This window comes from Neophocaena asiaeorientalis, unplaced genomic scaffold (assembly GCF_003031525.2).
Source record: "Neophocaena asiaeorientalis asiaeorientalis breed wild unplaced genomic scaffold, Neophocaena_asiaeorientalis_V1.1 scaffold124, whole genome shotgun sequence".
Taxonomy (NCBI): domain Eukaryota; kingdom Metazoa; phylum Chordata; class Mammalia; order Artiodactyla; family Phocoenidae; genus Neophocaena; species Neophocaena asiaeorientalis.
Genome location: NW_020174135.1, coordinates 3,836,234 through 3,851,928, shown reverse-complemented (window position 1 = coordinate 3,851,928; position 15,695 = coordinate 3,836,234). Strand labels below are relative to the sequence as shown.

General features: G+C 37.0%; 1 protein-coding gene across 2 annotated transcripts in view; it reads left to right on the top strand.

Annotated features, from left to right (window-relative positions):
* The window catches only part of ZNF407 (zinc finger protein 407), a 413,038-nt gene that overhangs the window by 238,767 nt on the left and 158,576 nt on the right, over positions 1-15,695 (top strand). For both annotated transcript variants that reach the window (XM_024754886.1, XM_024754887.1), the window contains exons 6-7: positions 1,377-1,460; positions 9,508-9,628. In XM_024754886.1, coding sequence (XP_024610654.1) covers positions 1,377-1,460; positions 9,508-9,628 — 205 coding nt within the window. The remainder of the gene's footprint in view (positions 1-1,376; positions 1,461-9,507; positions 9,629-15,695) is intronic.

The following is a 15,695-nucleotide window of genomic DNA, read 5'->3' as shown; positions in this document are numbered from 1 at the left end:
GATGCCAAGGAATGAACTTAACCCCAAAATAGGGAAGTAAAGATAGGAAAAATACTTAAATTCAGCTTTATTTTATAAATGATAATAATGAACATTTTAACGTACCATTGGGAAATAAGATTAAACATAATTTGGTTAAAACTCTTTATTAATATATGTTCATTTAAATTAGAGAAGCTAGTATTGCTCTCAGGTAAAGGGAAGACTCTTTCTGATTACGGTAGCTACTCTGCCTTCCTATATTTACTATCTTTTCTAACCTTAAAAAGGCAATTACCATTTCCACAACACCTCAAGCTAAATTTCTATTGTAAAACACCTAAACATTTTAGAACAAAGCAGGCTGACGTGGGCAAAAACCCTTGAAAGACTTGTTGCATTAAACATTCACATGAATAAAGTAGATAAAGATAGATAAAATGATTTGTTTTATTTTTGAAAAGTATTTTATAATTTCACTGACTCTCTCCAAGTTGTTAGCATTTTTATTCTCCTTTTCTCTTCTTTGGGAGCCTTATGGGATAAACTGTCTAGGTGCCAGCACTTATTGGCCAAATATGCTGTAGAATAGAGAGAGATTGCATTTATAAACTGTAGGGCAGAATGTTAGCTTGTGTAAAAATGTTTTTAAAAATGAGCATTTAAACATTTTTAACAAAGTCTGCCAAATCTGACTCTAATTGTTGCAGAGTTTTCCAGTCAAGAGTTATCACTAAAGATGAATGATAGGAGTTTTCATACAATTTCTTTAGCAATCCCTAGACCTCCTTTTTTGTGCCATGGAAGTTTGAGGAACTTAAACAGCGCTGAGTTGAGTGAATGTAGATTTTATCGTTACTTGGGGTCTTCAGTATATTCAGGGAAACCGTTTAATTCATATTGTTAAGGAGGAAGTTATTAAAGAAGATGCTGATAGAATCAGGTAAAACCGATTCAATATCCTTCAGTTGTTAGAAAATTCAGTATGTTTTATTTAAGCAGGATCATGTATACTGTACATTAACAGTTCCAAGCAATCTTTAGTCAGCTCAAAGTCCAGATGTATGGGAATTGTAAAACATCAGGATATGCATAAAAACTGTTCAAGTGTATAAAGCAGCCCCATCTGGAAGACATCTACCAGAAACGAAGTTGTGCAAAACCATTCCATTGATAAGAAAGCTAATTTTTATGGGTCTGACAAGTATGTAATTCTGTTCAGTGGTGCTTTTCAGATTTTATCACAGTCAATAAACCGCAGTGGTAATTTCATTCCCATTTGACATATTTACATGGAAACATTTGATTGGAGGAATTAGTAACCCTGAAAGCCTTGATAGATATGTTTTAATGATCTGTGACCTCCGCAGTCCCTCATCTGTTTATTGTTGCAACAGGCGAGAAGTCGTTCCTGTGTGACCTGTGTGGCTTTGCTGGCGGGACCCGGCACGCCCTCACCAAGCACCGCAGGCAGCATACAGGTCAGTCCAGCCACCCGGCCCTCAGCCTGCCGCTCAGGAGGCAGCCAGTCCAGGGGGGCCCCCCGCATTCGTTCTTGGCCCTGGATTGCCTGTCTTTTCGATTTTTGTAAACTCTGTGCACTTGAGGGTCTACAGAAAATTGTGCTTGAATAATACAAGATTTTAATGCGTCTGCTTTTACGTATTTATAAAGTAAGCCTGCTGCGTGTCTTACGGATCAGGTGTCCTGTAAAGTCGTGTCAAGCAGGGGGAGAACAGGGTCTGGCCTTCTGTGTGCAGACATACCAGCTGCTTCTCTGCGGCAGAGCCCTGCCTTGGGAGTGGCCCATGAGCTGTGGTGAAGCTGGGGGGCCTGCCTTCCTCTCAGTCAGTCCCTCCCCGTCTCCTTTCCTGCTCACGCCACCTTTTAGCTGCTTCTCACCCGCTTACCAGCAGCCCTGCCTGCCCATCTTTGTCTCAGCCTCCGGAACCACCTGACTCTCTAGCCAGCAATCCCTCTGCGGGTTGGAACCAAGTAGATGTGGTTGTAGCTCACTGCAGCTTCAGGTATTTTTGCGATTAAGAATGGAAGGCAGTCGGGACTTCCCTGGCGGTCCAGTGGTTAAGACTTCGCCTTCCAATGCAGGGGGTTGTGGGTTCGATTCCTGGCCTGGGAGCTAGGATCCCACATGCCTCACAGCTGAAAAACCAAAACATAAAACAGAAGCAATATTGTAACAGATTCAATAAAGACTTTAAAAACGGTCCACATCAAAAAAAAAAAAAGAATGGAAAGCAGTGAAGAGGCGAGTTAAGCAGATAAGGACATTGAAGAGAATCCTTTTTTTTTTCATGATGGGCATTCTTGGTGATTCAACAAAATAAACTAGATGCCTTGGTTAGGAACACATAAGGATGAAAAGTTTTAACCATCTATTAAAGTTGATTACCTATTGATATGCTGTAATAGGTCTTCTAAGTAATTACTTTAACTTCTGAATTATATATGTCTGGGACAGTGCTGATTTTTGGTGATGTTCCTTGTAACTATTAATAGAACCAACTTTTTACCCTAAGAAGTGTTCTAGTTTAGATGATAAATCATATGGTAACAGAATTTGTAACTCATTGTTAGACTTTTACTTGCGTTCCATGAGAATAGTTGAGTTTGGCAGTTATACTCAAAATGGCATAAACGTAGAGTACATGAAATATGTTGTTTATGGTGCAGTTTGATTCTTGATATGCTGTATTTCGCGCTTAGCTACAAGGAGCTTTAATGCCCATTATGGTATTTATAAGATCAGTGAGAATTAATGCTAGCCATTCCTTTTGGATTCTTAAGTTTATATGATTCAAATTTCTGTATGTGGTAAGGACTATTATTGAGTCAAGAAATACCCAATGTTAATATAATGTTGAAAACTCAAACTTGGTAAACATAAAACTCTATTTTAAGTTTGTAGTAGCAACCTGTGATCACATTTTTTTTTTTTTAATCCAGTGATTTTACAGTTTAGGTGTAAGAGATGGCAGAAGAGCCCAGTGGATGGCGGTCATCCTTGGCTACTATGTTGGACAAGTTGGGAATGTGTGTGGTAAAGTGTGTTCACGTGGGGTTTTCTGATTCTTCGTGTTTCAGTTTATTGATGCCCGAACTGTTGCCATGCAGATGGTGTCGCCCTGGCGTGGCCCTGGGCGTCAGCAGACTCCCCGGTGCCGCCGTTGGCGGTGTGGCCGTGCTCCCTCTTCCCGCTGCCGAGGGGCCGGTAATGCTGTGATCACAGGCGTTTACAGGTGATCGATCATGAACCTGCATCGAGCAGGCACAACTTTATATTTTATGTCAGGTCCAGAGGCTCCTTATTACTTTGCTATTAACTTTATACCATATAGGACAATGTCTCACAGACAGAGGCATCTGTCTTTTTGGCATTTATCTGCCTCTGTGGCACAAATCAAACATGATTCTTTAATACCAGAGTCAGTTCAAACAGCTTAGCCAAACAGTACTAAGCCAAACAGCTTAGTACAACAACTCAGTCTAGGCCCTTTGCTTTTGTGCTGGATTTATAATATTTAAGCAACACATAACTTTTTTTTTTTTTCAAGGCCAGATTTGTTTGGCTCATTTGAAATCTGTGTTTTTCTGATGTATTCCTCTTTGACATGGTTTACCTTTCTACTACAGAGTGCCCACCCAAACTACAATCAGCTAGGAAAGAGATAGGTATCAAAAGTGTTCCAAATGGCATAAATAATTCCCCACTGCAGTACAGACTGTCTAGGGGGCTGACACAAAACATCTTCCACTTCAAGATTTACTTTTATCTGGTAAAAGGGTCACCTGTCAGAGACCCTTGATTCAAGGGCACAGGAGCAAATCCTCACATGTAGGTGAAGAGCCTTGGCCGGCTTAATGACCACCAGCCCGCCCAAAGGAACGCGGTGCGAGCTTCCAGGAGAAGGGGTGGCCCGTCTGACAGATAGTTGACACACAAAGGGCACCTCTCTCTGTCTCTGTCCATAATCCATGCCGGTGTTGGTGTCCCTCCTCCAGCTTCCTTTTACTCCTCTGTCACGGGGACCTCAAGTTCAGAATATTCCTCAGTGGTTATTTTCGCCAAGATTGCCGCTTGAAAAGGAAAGTATGAAGAACACAATTTAAACTACGGGATACTCTTATGTGAGGGAAACAGGCAGAAAGGAAATTTCACCAGCAGGATGTATGCAGGCAGCCCTGTTGACTTACAGATAGCATTATTCAAGGGTAGTTACTATCTCACTCATAGGTTTACTCATCCTTCTGGCTTTAGAATGACAAAGAATTCAGAAGGACTGTTCCCAATGCACCAAATCAGTTTGATCACTCCATCAAAAATTTTTCCTTAGTAAGTGTGTACACCTCCTCACGTAGCACCTATCTCATTTCATGCAGTTAACAAATATTAGGAAACTGAAATTCTTGTTTAGCATTTTTAAGATTTTCTTTCACATTTAACAGTCTAGAAGTTATTTATTTATCGATTTATTTTGCTATATATTGAGACTAACAAACAAGAGCTACTTCTGTATTTCTGAAGTGTATTTTCCTGAAGAAATTACCTGAAATTTCCTGAAGAAATGATTGTTTCTGGATAAAAAAGAGATACCGGTGAACATATTCAAACAATAGTATTGAACATGTAACAGAATTGAGTTACAAATTAACTATTATGCACAGATTGAATAAACTGTAGTCTGTGTAAGTTGACACAGAGTTCTTTTCCATCAAGGGCCCAGACATGCTTGAGCCTTCCTTTACTTAGTGGTTGTAGCTTAGTATGTAGCATACTTTGGTAGCATTATATTTTTTCTCTGTCAGCCTATAGATTTTTCACAATTTCTTAAGACTACATCGTTTAATCTGTTGTGTTTTCAAGTTAAGCATGAAATGACAATTGATAGTTTATTGCGATACAATGTCAGCTTGACATGAACTTCAAATTATTAGAGTTATAGAGAATCTAAATGACGTTATTCTTTAAAAGTGTTTTTTTTAAGTTTAAATTGTGTCACATAAAAATGCCATAAAAGTTTAAATGAAATAAGATTGATACATTTACCATATTTTTTAAGTGTTTATGTTAAACCTTCTCACCAAGAAACTTAATGTTGAGGAGCTTGGATGACCTTTTATTTATACCACTGACTCAGACAATGACTCCATAATGTTACCCCTCTAGATTCCTGCCAGATCCATGAAAAATGGATAGATTAACGATGTCTACCAAGGCTAAAAGAATAAACCAGTTAGCAGTGAGTCTGATGCCAACGTACTTTCAAACACTTCGTTTGAATGGAATAAGGAGACGTCAGAATATATTTGTGAATTTGCTTAACGAAAAAAATCTTTAAATTGTTTGACCCCTTAGATTCATGATATTAAAAGTGGAAGATTCAAGCTACCTAATTTGAAGTCTTAGTATATAGTTTCAATAGTCATGTCAGTATTGTATTGGCATAAAGATTTCCAGATAGATCAAGGGAGCAGAATAGACTCATGCATATATCTGTCCATTGTTTTTGACCAAGGAACAACCTTTAGAGACAGATTTAACAGAGGATGTGCAAAACCTCTTCATTGGAAACTTTACAGTATTGCCAAGAGAAATTAAAGAAGACCTAAACAGAGCGATATCCCATGTTCATGGATTGGAAGACTCAATGTTGTTAAGATTTTATTTCCTCTCACATTGATCATTTCAAATCCCTCAAGCTTTTTTTTTTTAAAGAAATTGACAAGCTGATTTTAAAATTCATATGGAAATGCAACAGTGAAATATCAAACAACTTTGAGAAAGATGAACGAACTTGACTTACACAACCTGACTTCATGACTTATTAGAAAGCTTTAATAATCAAGTCATTCTGGTGTTTTCATCAAGGTAAACAAATACCTCAATGGACTGGAATAGAGATTACAAAACAGCCCACACCTACATGGTCAACTGAGCTTTGACAGAAGAGCAAAGGCACTTTAATCTTTTCAATACATAATGCTGGAACAATTGGCTATCCATATGCAATCAGAATAAATTTTGATCCGTATATCATGTCATATACAAAAATGAACTCAATCTAAATATAAAACTTAAAACTATATAAATTCTAAAAGAAAATTTAGGGGAAAAATCTTTGTGATCATGGATTATCAAAGATTTCTTAGATACCAGCACATCAAAAGCCTGATTCATAAATGAAAAGAATCATAACTTGAAAAATTATAAATGGAGAACTTGAAAACTTTGTAAATTATTAACTTTTCTTCAAAAGACACTGTGAAGAGAATGAAAAGACAAACCACAGACTGGAAAGAATATGTATATATCATAACTCTTATAAAGGATTTGTATCTGTAATATATAAAGCGCTCTCAGAACACAGTTTTAAGAAACCAACCAACTAAAAAAGGGTCAAAATATTTGAACAGGTACTTCACCAAAGAATATAAATGCATGGCCCATAAGGGCATGAAAGTGTCCTCAAATGATCATTAGAGAAATTCAGGTGTAAAGCACTAAGCACACTGCATGTTGGTGATGATTGGAGCGGTGGGAACTCTGGAGCACAGCTAGTAGGAGTATAAAATGGTCAAACCACTTCGGAAAACAGTTTGACAGTTTCTCACGAAGTGACGTATGTACCTGCCATAGCAATGGATACATGTGACATTCACGTAATGAATACTACTCTACAACTCAGCAGCAAAAATACATCACGTATTTACACCTGGAGCAACGGGAGTGAAGCACAAAATAAAGCTGAGAGAAACAGGCCAGACAGAAGAGAAGTACATACCGCGTGCTTCCATGTGTGTACATTTCTAGAAAGTACTAGCTAATACATAGCAAAAGAAAGAAAGGAACATTTGCTTGGGGATGGAACGAGCAGAAGAAAGACAGGGCACAGGGATACCTCTGTGGTGGTGCTTATGTTCGTTACTTTGATCGTGGTAAGAGCTCGATTCTGCCTCCTGTGTCAGGTCTAGACAGGTGATGTCAAGTCACTGAAGTAATTAATAATGAGTGTTTTCATCCAGGTGAGTGCTTCCCTTTGTGTTTCTGTTTTCCATGTGAACTATTCTTTGACACTGGTGTACAGTTAAGGTACTCTTAATTGAATTTAATGAGCAATTCAGTCTTTATAATGAATGAGGAAGTTTTCAGATATGCTTGTGTATGAAGGTTTATATGTTTCTATGACAGAATATTCCCGTGTCAAATGTGAAGAGATTGCGCGATTTTATTTTAACTCTATGCAATTTGAAGATCATGTCTTATCCCTCAAATAAAAGCAAAACCTGCCATCGTCGTGGAAGTTATTTTTTTGTATAAGTCAGTTCAGTACAACTGAGCTGTCTATAAACCAGCGGTTTAGAAACTGAGAACAAAGAGTTATTTAGGCTGACTCTGGGTGACCACTTGATTGGGTTGTAGTATATGGGAAATGGCTAAAAGAGACAAAACCCCCTCTCAACTCCAAGATTTTTACTCTGCTGTGTATACGGTCTTCTTTTCACAAGAATAGGTCAACTATTCCCTGGTAGGATCTGTTAAATGATGCCTCTGTGTCAAGTTCACTAACTTTGTGAAGCCATTAATTATTTTATGTATATTATAGGTTTTTACTTTGTTATTGGTTATGAGCTCTTGATGAGAGCCATTTGTGTGCTGCTTCTTTTATCTTTGTGAGAGTAGTTTGCAGTTTCCAGTGTTTAGGCAGTCCTGTCCCCATAATGATGAAGCACTGGTTATTGGGCACGCTCCTGAGTATCTTACCTATGCCTTGTCTGCTTTAATCCTCACAGTTATCTCCATGTTCGGTGTATTATCCTCCTGATCTTGTACAGGGGGTTACCAGGTAGGGAGTGAAATATGGCAAAACCTGGACTGGGATTGAAGTCCTTTTGGTTTCTTCTAACTGCTGCCCTGGGCTGCAATGACAGATAAAATGCCATCAGATGAGATGTGTATGCATTCAGTAAATATTACTGCAGTTAATGGGCAAGGCCATGTAAACAGGCTTAGAGAATGTAGGACAAATTTCTAAACGTTCTGATTTTCAGGGCAGACATAGTTTTGTTGCTAGCTGAATAGATGTAATTTTAAACCAAGATATTTCATCCCTCATTTTCTATATGTTAGTATACTTATAATACTATTACAAAAACATGGGAAATAAGTAACAAGTGGAGTTACATATGTAAAATTAATCCGTCCTATGTGTAAACTTTCTCAGGAAAAATGTCTCTTGACAAGAGTATTTCTGTACATCACAACTGTGTTTTGAGGAAGAGGTGGTGAGGTTTTCTCTAACATGTAATGTGAGCTATACACATATCATTTTAAGTTGCCTGGTAACCACATTAAACAAAAGGAAAAAGTAATAGGTGAAGTTATTTTTTATAAATAGATAATTCAAACAAATACATACAATTTATTATCATTTCAACATGAAGTCAATATAACATTATTACCAATATTTTATTCTCCCCCCGCCACCCCCAGGACTTTAAAATTTGGTGTGTATTTTGCACTTCCAGCACATCTCAATACAGAGGCCAAATATTTTATCTGTAATTCATGATCTGTATTTAGGTTTGATAAAATTTACATGTCAAAAAGTAGATTCTCTTTCCCAAGCTGTTCTAGACTTAAACTTTTTTTCAACAGGTGAATTCACTATCAGTTTTTAAATTTACATCAATTAAAATTAAATCACCCCATCTCAGGTGCTCACCAGCCAGTACAGCTAGTGGAATTAAAAACCAGTCAGACCTGATTTCTTTGAGTTTGTGTGTGAAGGAGAGAAAGGTATTGATCAGAGGGCTGTGAGTCCTGGGTAGGTCCTTGAACCAGCACAGGGGTGAGCTGTATGTGCAGAGAGATCAGGTGTATCTACACTGGGGAGATGGAATTTACAGGGCTGTTAAATATTATTTCAAATGTTTCTTTGAGGCCTCTTTACCTTTTACTCAACTTAGTGAATTACAATTTCTCTTTACTTCTAACACTTTTTAAATTGGTGTCAATTTATCGCTTGGTTTTATTTTTTTCCTTCATTAACTTTAAGATTTTAATAAGTTTTACACTGTGTATTCAAAGTACATCTTTGTTACATACTTTTCCATGGTTTTAACCTCACTGAGATTTTTATAATGGCCCTAATCTAACAGTTTGTTAAATGACTCAAAATACAGTGCTAAACCAAAGCTGATATTTATGTTTTTATCTGGATGAGTGCTTCACTGTGTGTTTCTATTTAGATTAGATGATTTAGAATCCTGTGTGTATAAGTCACATGTGAACTGCAAAATGTATATCTTGCTTCTGTTCTCATAGAGAAATAAAAATCAATGGTATCTTCTAACTTTCTCACTCTGTGAATAAATATTCAAACATCCTAAGTATGTGTAGTCTTAAAATTTCATGGAAATGAGTGTCTTTTTAATTGTTAATAACAGATTAAGCCCTTCATTTCCAATATTTGTAATTATTCATCTACAACTCCTCTTGATATATTTCAGGAGAAAAACCTTTTAAATGTGATGAGTGTAACTTTGCCTCCACGACCCAATCTCATCTGACGCGGCATAAGCGGGTACACACAGGAGAGAAGCCCTACAGGTGCCCCTGGTGTGACTACAGGTAACGATCCATTATGAAGCAAGTGGAATCAAGTGGGTCATCGTGGTGGGTGAAAATCCTGTTAAACTCACCATAAACGAATTGTGTTTTTGAGTAACGTGAATTAGCATGATTTAAAGCATGATTCATATATTAGGAGTGGGAGTTTATTACACCACCTGACTTTGGTGACTGTTTTAAAAGATGTAAAATATTTTTCTGTTTTTTACAATCTTAACGTTTAGGTTTTGGTTTTTTTTTGGCTGCGTTGGGTCTTGGTTGCTGTGCGGCGGCTTTCTCTAGTTGTGGAGACCGGGGGCTGCTCTTCGTTGTGGTGCGCGTGCTTCTCATTGCGGTGGCTTCTCTTGTTGCAGAGCACGGTCTCTAGGCCTGCGGGTTTCAGTAGTTGCAGCACGTGGGCTCGGTAGTTGTGGCGCATGGGCTCAGTTGCTCCGAGGCATGTGGGATCTTCCAGGACCAGGGCTTGAACCCGTGTCCCCTGCATTGGCAGGCGGATTCTTAACCAGTGCTCCACCAGGGAAGTCCCACATTTAGGTTTTATAATCCATTGATGCACCTGACTTTCAAGTGATTGTAAGGAACCATCCAATTAATCAGTTATTCAATGCATATGGCATCTCATCTACTATGAGTGAGTCACTCATTTAGACAATGAAGATAATGTAAGAAATGCTTCCTGCCTTTAAGGATATTGTAGCATAATGGGTGGCTTGTAATGGTAATGTTAGTAAATATTTCTAATACAGATGTCAGTGGTATTTAAAAACGCCAGGGGAGTGCAAAGAGAAGGAACCAGATCAGTCCTGCTAGAGGAGAAAGCCTGTCAGCCATGGCTTAAAAGATGGGCAGCTTTCAGTCACATGTGCGTTCTGTGAGGATGCAGGGAGGTGATGGTACAGCGTGGCATTTCTGTGCTGAGAGCACGTTGGAGGTCATGAGTGCTCCGTCCACTCGTGGAGGCCACAGCGGCTAAGTGACATCTGCCAGGTTGCAGAGTGACTTCACAGAGGCCGCAAAGCACGGGGGCAGAGAAGCAGGAGTGGCGAATGAGCCTGTTTTACTCTGTGACAAGGTCCGCATATCCCGGGCCTGGTGGAAAATGAAAGGCGGCTGTAGGTTGCAGCTCGATCACGCTGTGTGGGGGGACCTGTGAGCATAACTTCAGAGCTCACTGTGGTCTCTGAGACACCATGCGATGCGCAGGCAGCTGAGGGACATCTTCTTAGGGCCTTGATCAGCCCAACTGTGGGGCTGAAGGTCTCATGGGCCCTGTTGTGCATGAAGATGTGGAAACGTTGAGGGTAGTTCTTCAGTGCAGCCTGCCTTTGTTACGTATCAGAATATATACCTTAAACCTGAAGGCTTCATTGAAAAATAGATTTTTGTATTCCTGTGGATATAGCCTGTGCGTTCAGTAAATATATTGCCATAATCTCTATTATTATCCTCATTATTGCATTAAGTTTTATGTTGAAGGTCATCTAATAGTACAGACATATTACGGGTATATTTCATTCATCAATTATTCATTCGTTCCACATTTTCTCAGTTCTGTCTTTGCCTAACACTAGATTGGTGTTTCTTTGAGATTTAATAAAATGGTGATCCAATTAGAGGTAGACACAGAAATTCTGAGGAGCTGATAGTACGAATTCTTTAAACAACAGACGTTATTGAATGCTCTTTTTCCTTATTAGAGGTCATACTGTAGTTGCCTTCCCTGCAAAACACAGGAAAACAATTACAGATTTATAAAAATTTCCCTTAATTCTCTCTCTTAGCTGTTAGGATTATATTGTTTCAGTCTGTACTTTATGCCTGTTTTGAATCATTGTTTTTTTTGGTGGTTTCTTTCATTATAAATTTTATTTTTCACACTTAACAAATTGTATAACCACCTTATGTCATTAATCCTGTGTAACTGTGGTTCTCAAACTATAATTTTTAAGTCGTAGAACTGTTACTTCAAACAAGATCTTGTACAGACCCCATGTATAAAATAGATAAAAGTGGTGTCTACCAGTTACAGATTTCAGAGTTACAGTCTGTAAGTCACTTATTATAACACTAACGAATATCATATAAGACTGTTTGACAAGCAAAAAGTTTTCAAATGGGGGGAGTTCTTGCTAACAGTTGCTGTTGGATTAGCCTTGGTGTCCAGTTTATGACTTTGCAGGGAGCGCTCAGCAGGGGCGGGTCATCAGGAGCTCAGGCTCTTGAGGCTCACTGCAGCCGTTCAGCCTCTTCCTCATTTACAAAAGACAAATGATTTGGGTACGAACTTCAGGAACACTGCTGACGTGCGGTGAGGAACACACTAGATCACTTATCCAGAGCTTGGCTGTGCACATCAGCCCTTGTTTTCACTCTCATCTCAGGTTAGGACTTCAGATGGTTGTAGGCTTTACTTGACCTGACAAACCTCAAGATACTGTTCAGTGAGGTAATGCAAGAGTTTCAGTGCCTTGAAGGTCTTTAGTGTCTGAAAATTATAATACATGCCATGATGGATTTTTTTGTTTTTTTACAGTTTTTGAAGTTGTTAAAAAAAAAAAAACCAAATCAATTGTTAGATAATGACTGAAATACCTTAGAGTTTCAAAAGGCCTAGTTTGAAAACCACTCTTTTCTTCAATGTAATTTTAATACTTGCATGGCCTCTAGTTAGATTGTTAAACAATAATAACTTTATTAAATTTTTAGACATTAGTCTGCCATTTTCAGGTTTTTACTCCAAAAATACTTTTACCTAAATCTCTGTGTGTGTCCATGATTTTTTTGGAAGAAATTCATAGAAGTATGACTTAAGGCTATTAATAGTACTACTACAAAGATTGGGATGTGAATTTTGTTTGGCTGAACAGTACTGTGTTTTGGTACACTCACGTCTCTGTAGGCATGAACATATTTCTAAGTATTTCAGGTTTTCCGGGCTTGAAATTGTATTATACTTTTGCGAAGGTCGAGGTCGTGCTACTTGTCCCCTATCCAAGTTATCACCTTGAAGTAGCATCACGTCCGTTGAGCAGTGCGTTGCATCCAGCTGGATCCCGTCCGTATCAGACCTCTGTGAGGCACTGTCGTGAAAAGGAGCTGGTGTTTTCTAAGACTGTTGTCACTTTCCTATGAATTAATAATACTCAGGATGTTTACATCTAGTGTTTGCTATCAAATTTCCTGTTGAAATGCTTAAAGTCCTTGATAAAAGGGTGATTTTATCTTTATTTAAGCCTTTTTAATAATTTGAATATTACTGAAAGTAAATAGTTTGAACACTTTGTGTTCACGGGACAGTTTTATCGTTCTGCGTATATACAAGGTTGGGTTTGCTTTTACTAATGAACAAAAGACAAGTTAACTTGACCAGGAGTATGAAAAACTTCCAAATATATGAACACTCCTAAAGTTAGTGACTATGAATGAAATGTAGAATTTTCAATGGATACCTTCGTTTTCTTGTTGAGGAGAATAAGATTTTTAAATGAGCAGGCAGTTAAGTTCATAAAGATTGTTTTGGTTGCATAGCATGGGAAGAACAAAATGCTTACCATATCTACCTTACAACGACAAAGTATCTTCTTTCACAAGATAAAGAAATTGGAGTAGGTATGATTTCTGTAGAATAAAAGTATGTATAAGATGATCACATATTTCCTGAGAAAATATGGTCATATTTGTCTTATCAGTATCCTTCCATAATATTTTCTTGCTTAAAATATTTAAATACTTTTTTCATATTTAGATTTTTGTCTGCTTAATATAAATAGATAAACATTATTCCTGTAGAGTATTCCTGTTGTTGTCATTATTAACACTTATTTGCAGGTAAATTACCATCATTAGAAACTGAAGTATTATTTAAATTTCATTTGAAAATATATTTTTCATTTTATAAATTGAACATTAGTGGAGAAATTTTAGTAGTTATAATTATTCATGAAAAATGTGAATATAGATTTGTTTACAAAAGACTTTTATAATTGGTCTTTTGAACCTGGGGCTATTTTTCAAGTTTGCATTATTAATTTAGGCAGTGACATCTCATTCTGTTTAGATGTAAACGTGTACCCTTTTCCTAAGCTTTTACTGTCTAAGATATCCAAAATTCGAACCCATTATAGATCAGTATATTCCATCATCGCTCCAAAACTTTTTCACTATTAATTAGTATGCATTATAATTTCGAAGCATAAATTTAGATTCATAGCACGCTGTCCTACCATATTATTTATGCAGCAAATTCTTTAGATTTTTTTCCTACCTTAAAATGGAAACAATCCAACATTTTTCTATACTTTTATTTTTTGTTATGTTTTAATTGTCACTTCTCTATTAAGGAGAGAAATAGAAAAAACTTTAATATGTTATAGTAAGTACCCTTTCTAATAATGTAAATCCTTATTTCCCCATGGAGTTTATTAAATATCAAGCTGCACTCTGTTCCACTGATGACACTGGCTTTCACAAGAGATTAGATGACTTGCCCTAAAGTTGGCTGTAATTGGGCTTTCTTTTATGTGAAACTCACCTTCTCATTGGCTTCCATTTTTTAAGGTTAATAAATGCATATTAAACAGTAAACCACTGATAAGTCATGAAAAGTAACACAAAATTCTACCTGCAGTATTAAAAATATTAAGGATAATCTTACGTGACACTTTAAATGTCATTTAGTAAATCAAAGAAAACTAAAATTCAGCCCAAAGTATGCAGTTTGATCATTTATTTATTGCATCCCTATTGTTGATCTTGGAATACCTTCATTGTTCTCTTTAAGACTGAGATTTTTGCTCAACTGCGTAATTGCCTTAGTGCTGCCAATGTTACACACACTCTTTTAAAAAGTTGTTTTTACTGTTCTACTTTTCATTTTATTCACTATTCTTTTTTTATTATTTGAAATTATAACTCCAGTTAGAAATATGACATATCATAGAGCTGAGGAATAAAATTGATAAATCCTGCCTCATATTAAAGATTTACCCCCATTGTTTTGCTGAACTTGGAAATACACTCTGATTCTTTTCCTTACTTGATGGTTTACTTAGCTCTTGGCCAGTGTATTTCATAGAATCATTAATGTACTAGGTTTTGATCTCAAGAAGGGTTTTCATTCCTTTTAGATGAGGGGAGGCTAAGAATATTTGATTTACCCTTTGACCCAAGTAGTGGAGTCTCAACAAAAAATGTACTTTTTGTGATATTCCCCAACATCTCTTTTATCCCTCTTCTAAATATTTTGTTTAGTATTTCTTATAATCAAATTTGGTAAGTTTTTACACATATGACAAGCTAGGTAAAATTTAGTGTTTGTCACAAGCATTTGAAATATGTGTGTGTGTGTGTGTGTGTGTGTGTGTGTATCCTAGAAAATTTTTGTCAAAGAATACTTTTAATTTAATTGAATTCTGTCTTAACGTTACATGATGCTGGAAGCATTTTTAGGATAGTTTTAAGATGTAATGATAAAAAAATTATAATAAATCTTTATTTCCCTTTAAAGTTTGTATTAATTTCTCAAATACATATTTCTATAAAGTGTCTCAGTTACGAAAACTTTTTCAGGTCTTAGATAATAGTATGCCTTTTTACATAATTTTGCTGTATAAACATTTTATGTTTATTAGGCTTTACTGAATAATAAGGCACTAAGGCCTCAGTATAGGATGGGATCATTGTTCTGTCTTCCATTGTTTCAGCAGCATCCTGACTTGGGGACTGACTCTGCAGGGGATAATTTCCTCCCTGTGGATGATCTCCCCTGAGGGTTCCTGTTTTCCTTTGGCTTCCTGTGCAGGTTCACAGGTTGTAGCAGGAGAAGCAATAGATGGATCAAACTTGAGTTCGCCCTGAATAATAACAAGGAGAAAAAACAGATTTTGTCTTTGTATCAGAACATCATATATACTGAGAGAGAAGTGAAATTATACATAAGGAAATGAACAGCACACATTTCTTTTTCTGAAGAATCAAAGGTAGCATTCATTTATTTTGGGTGATTTTGAAGTTCTTGAAGAGTAATGACACTGCATAAAAATAATCAAATGAAAATGTCTAATATTAA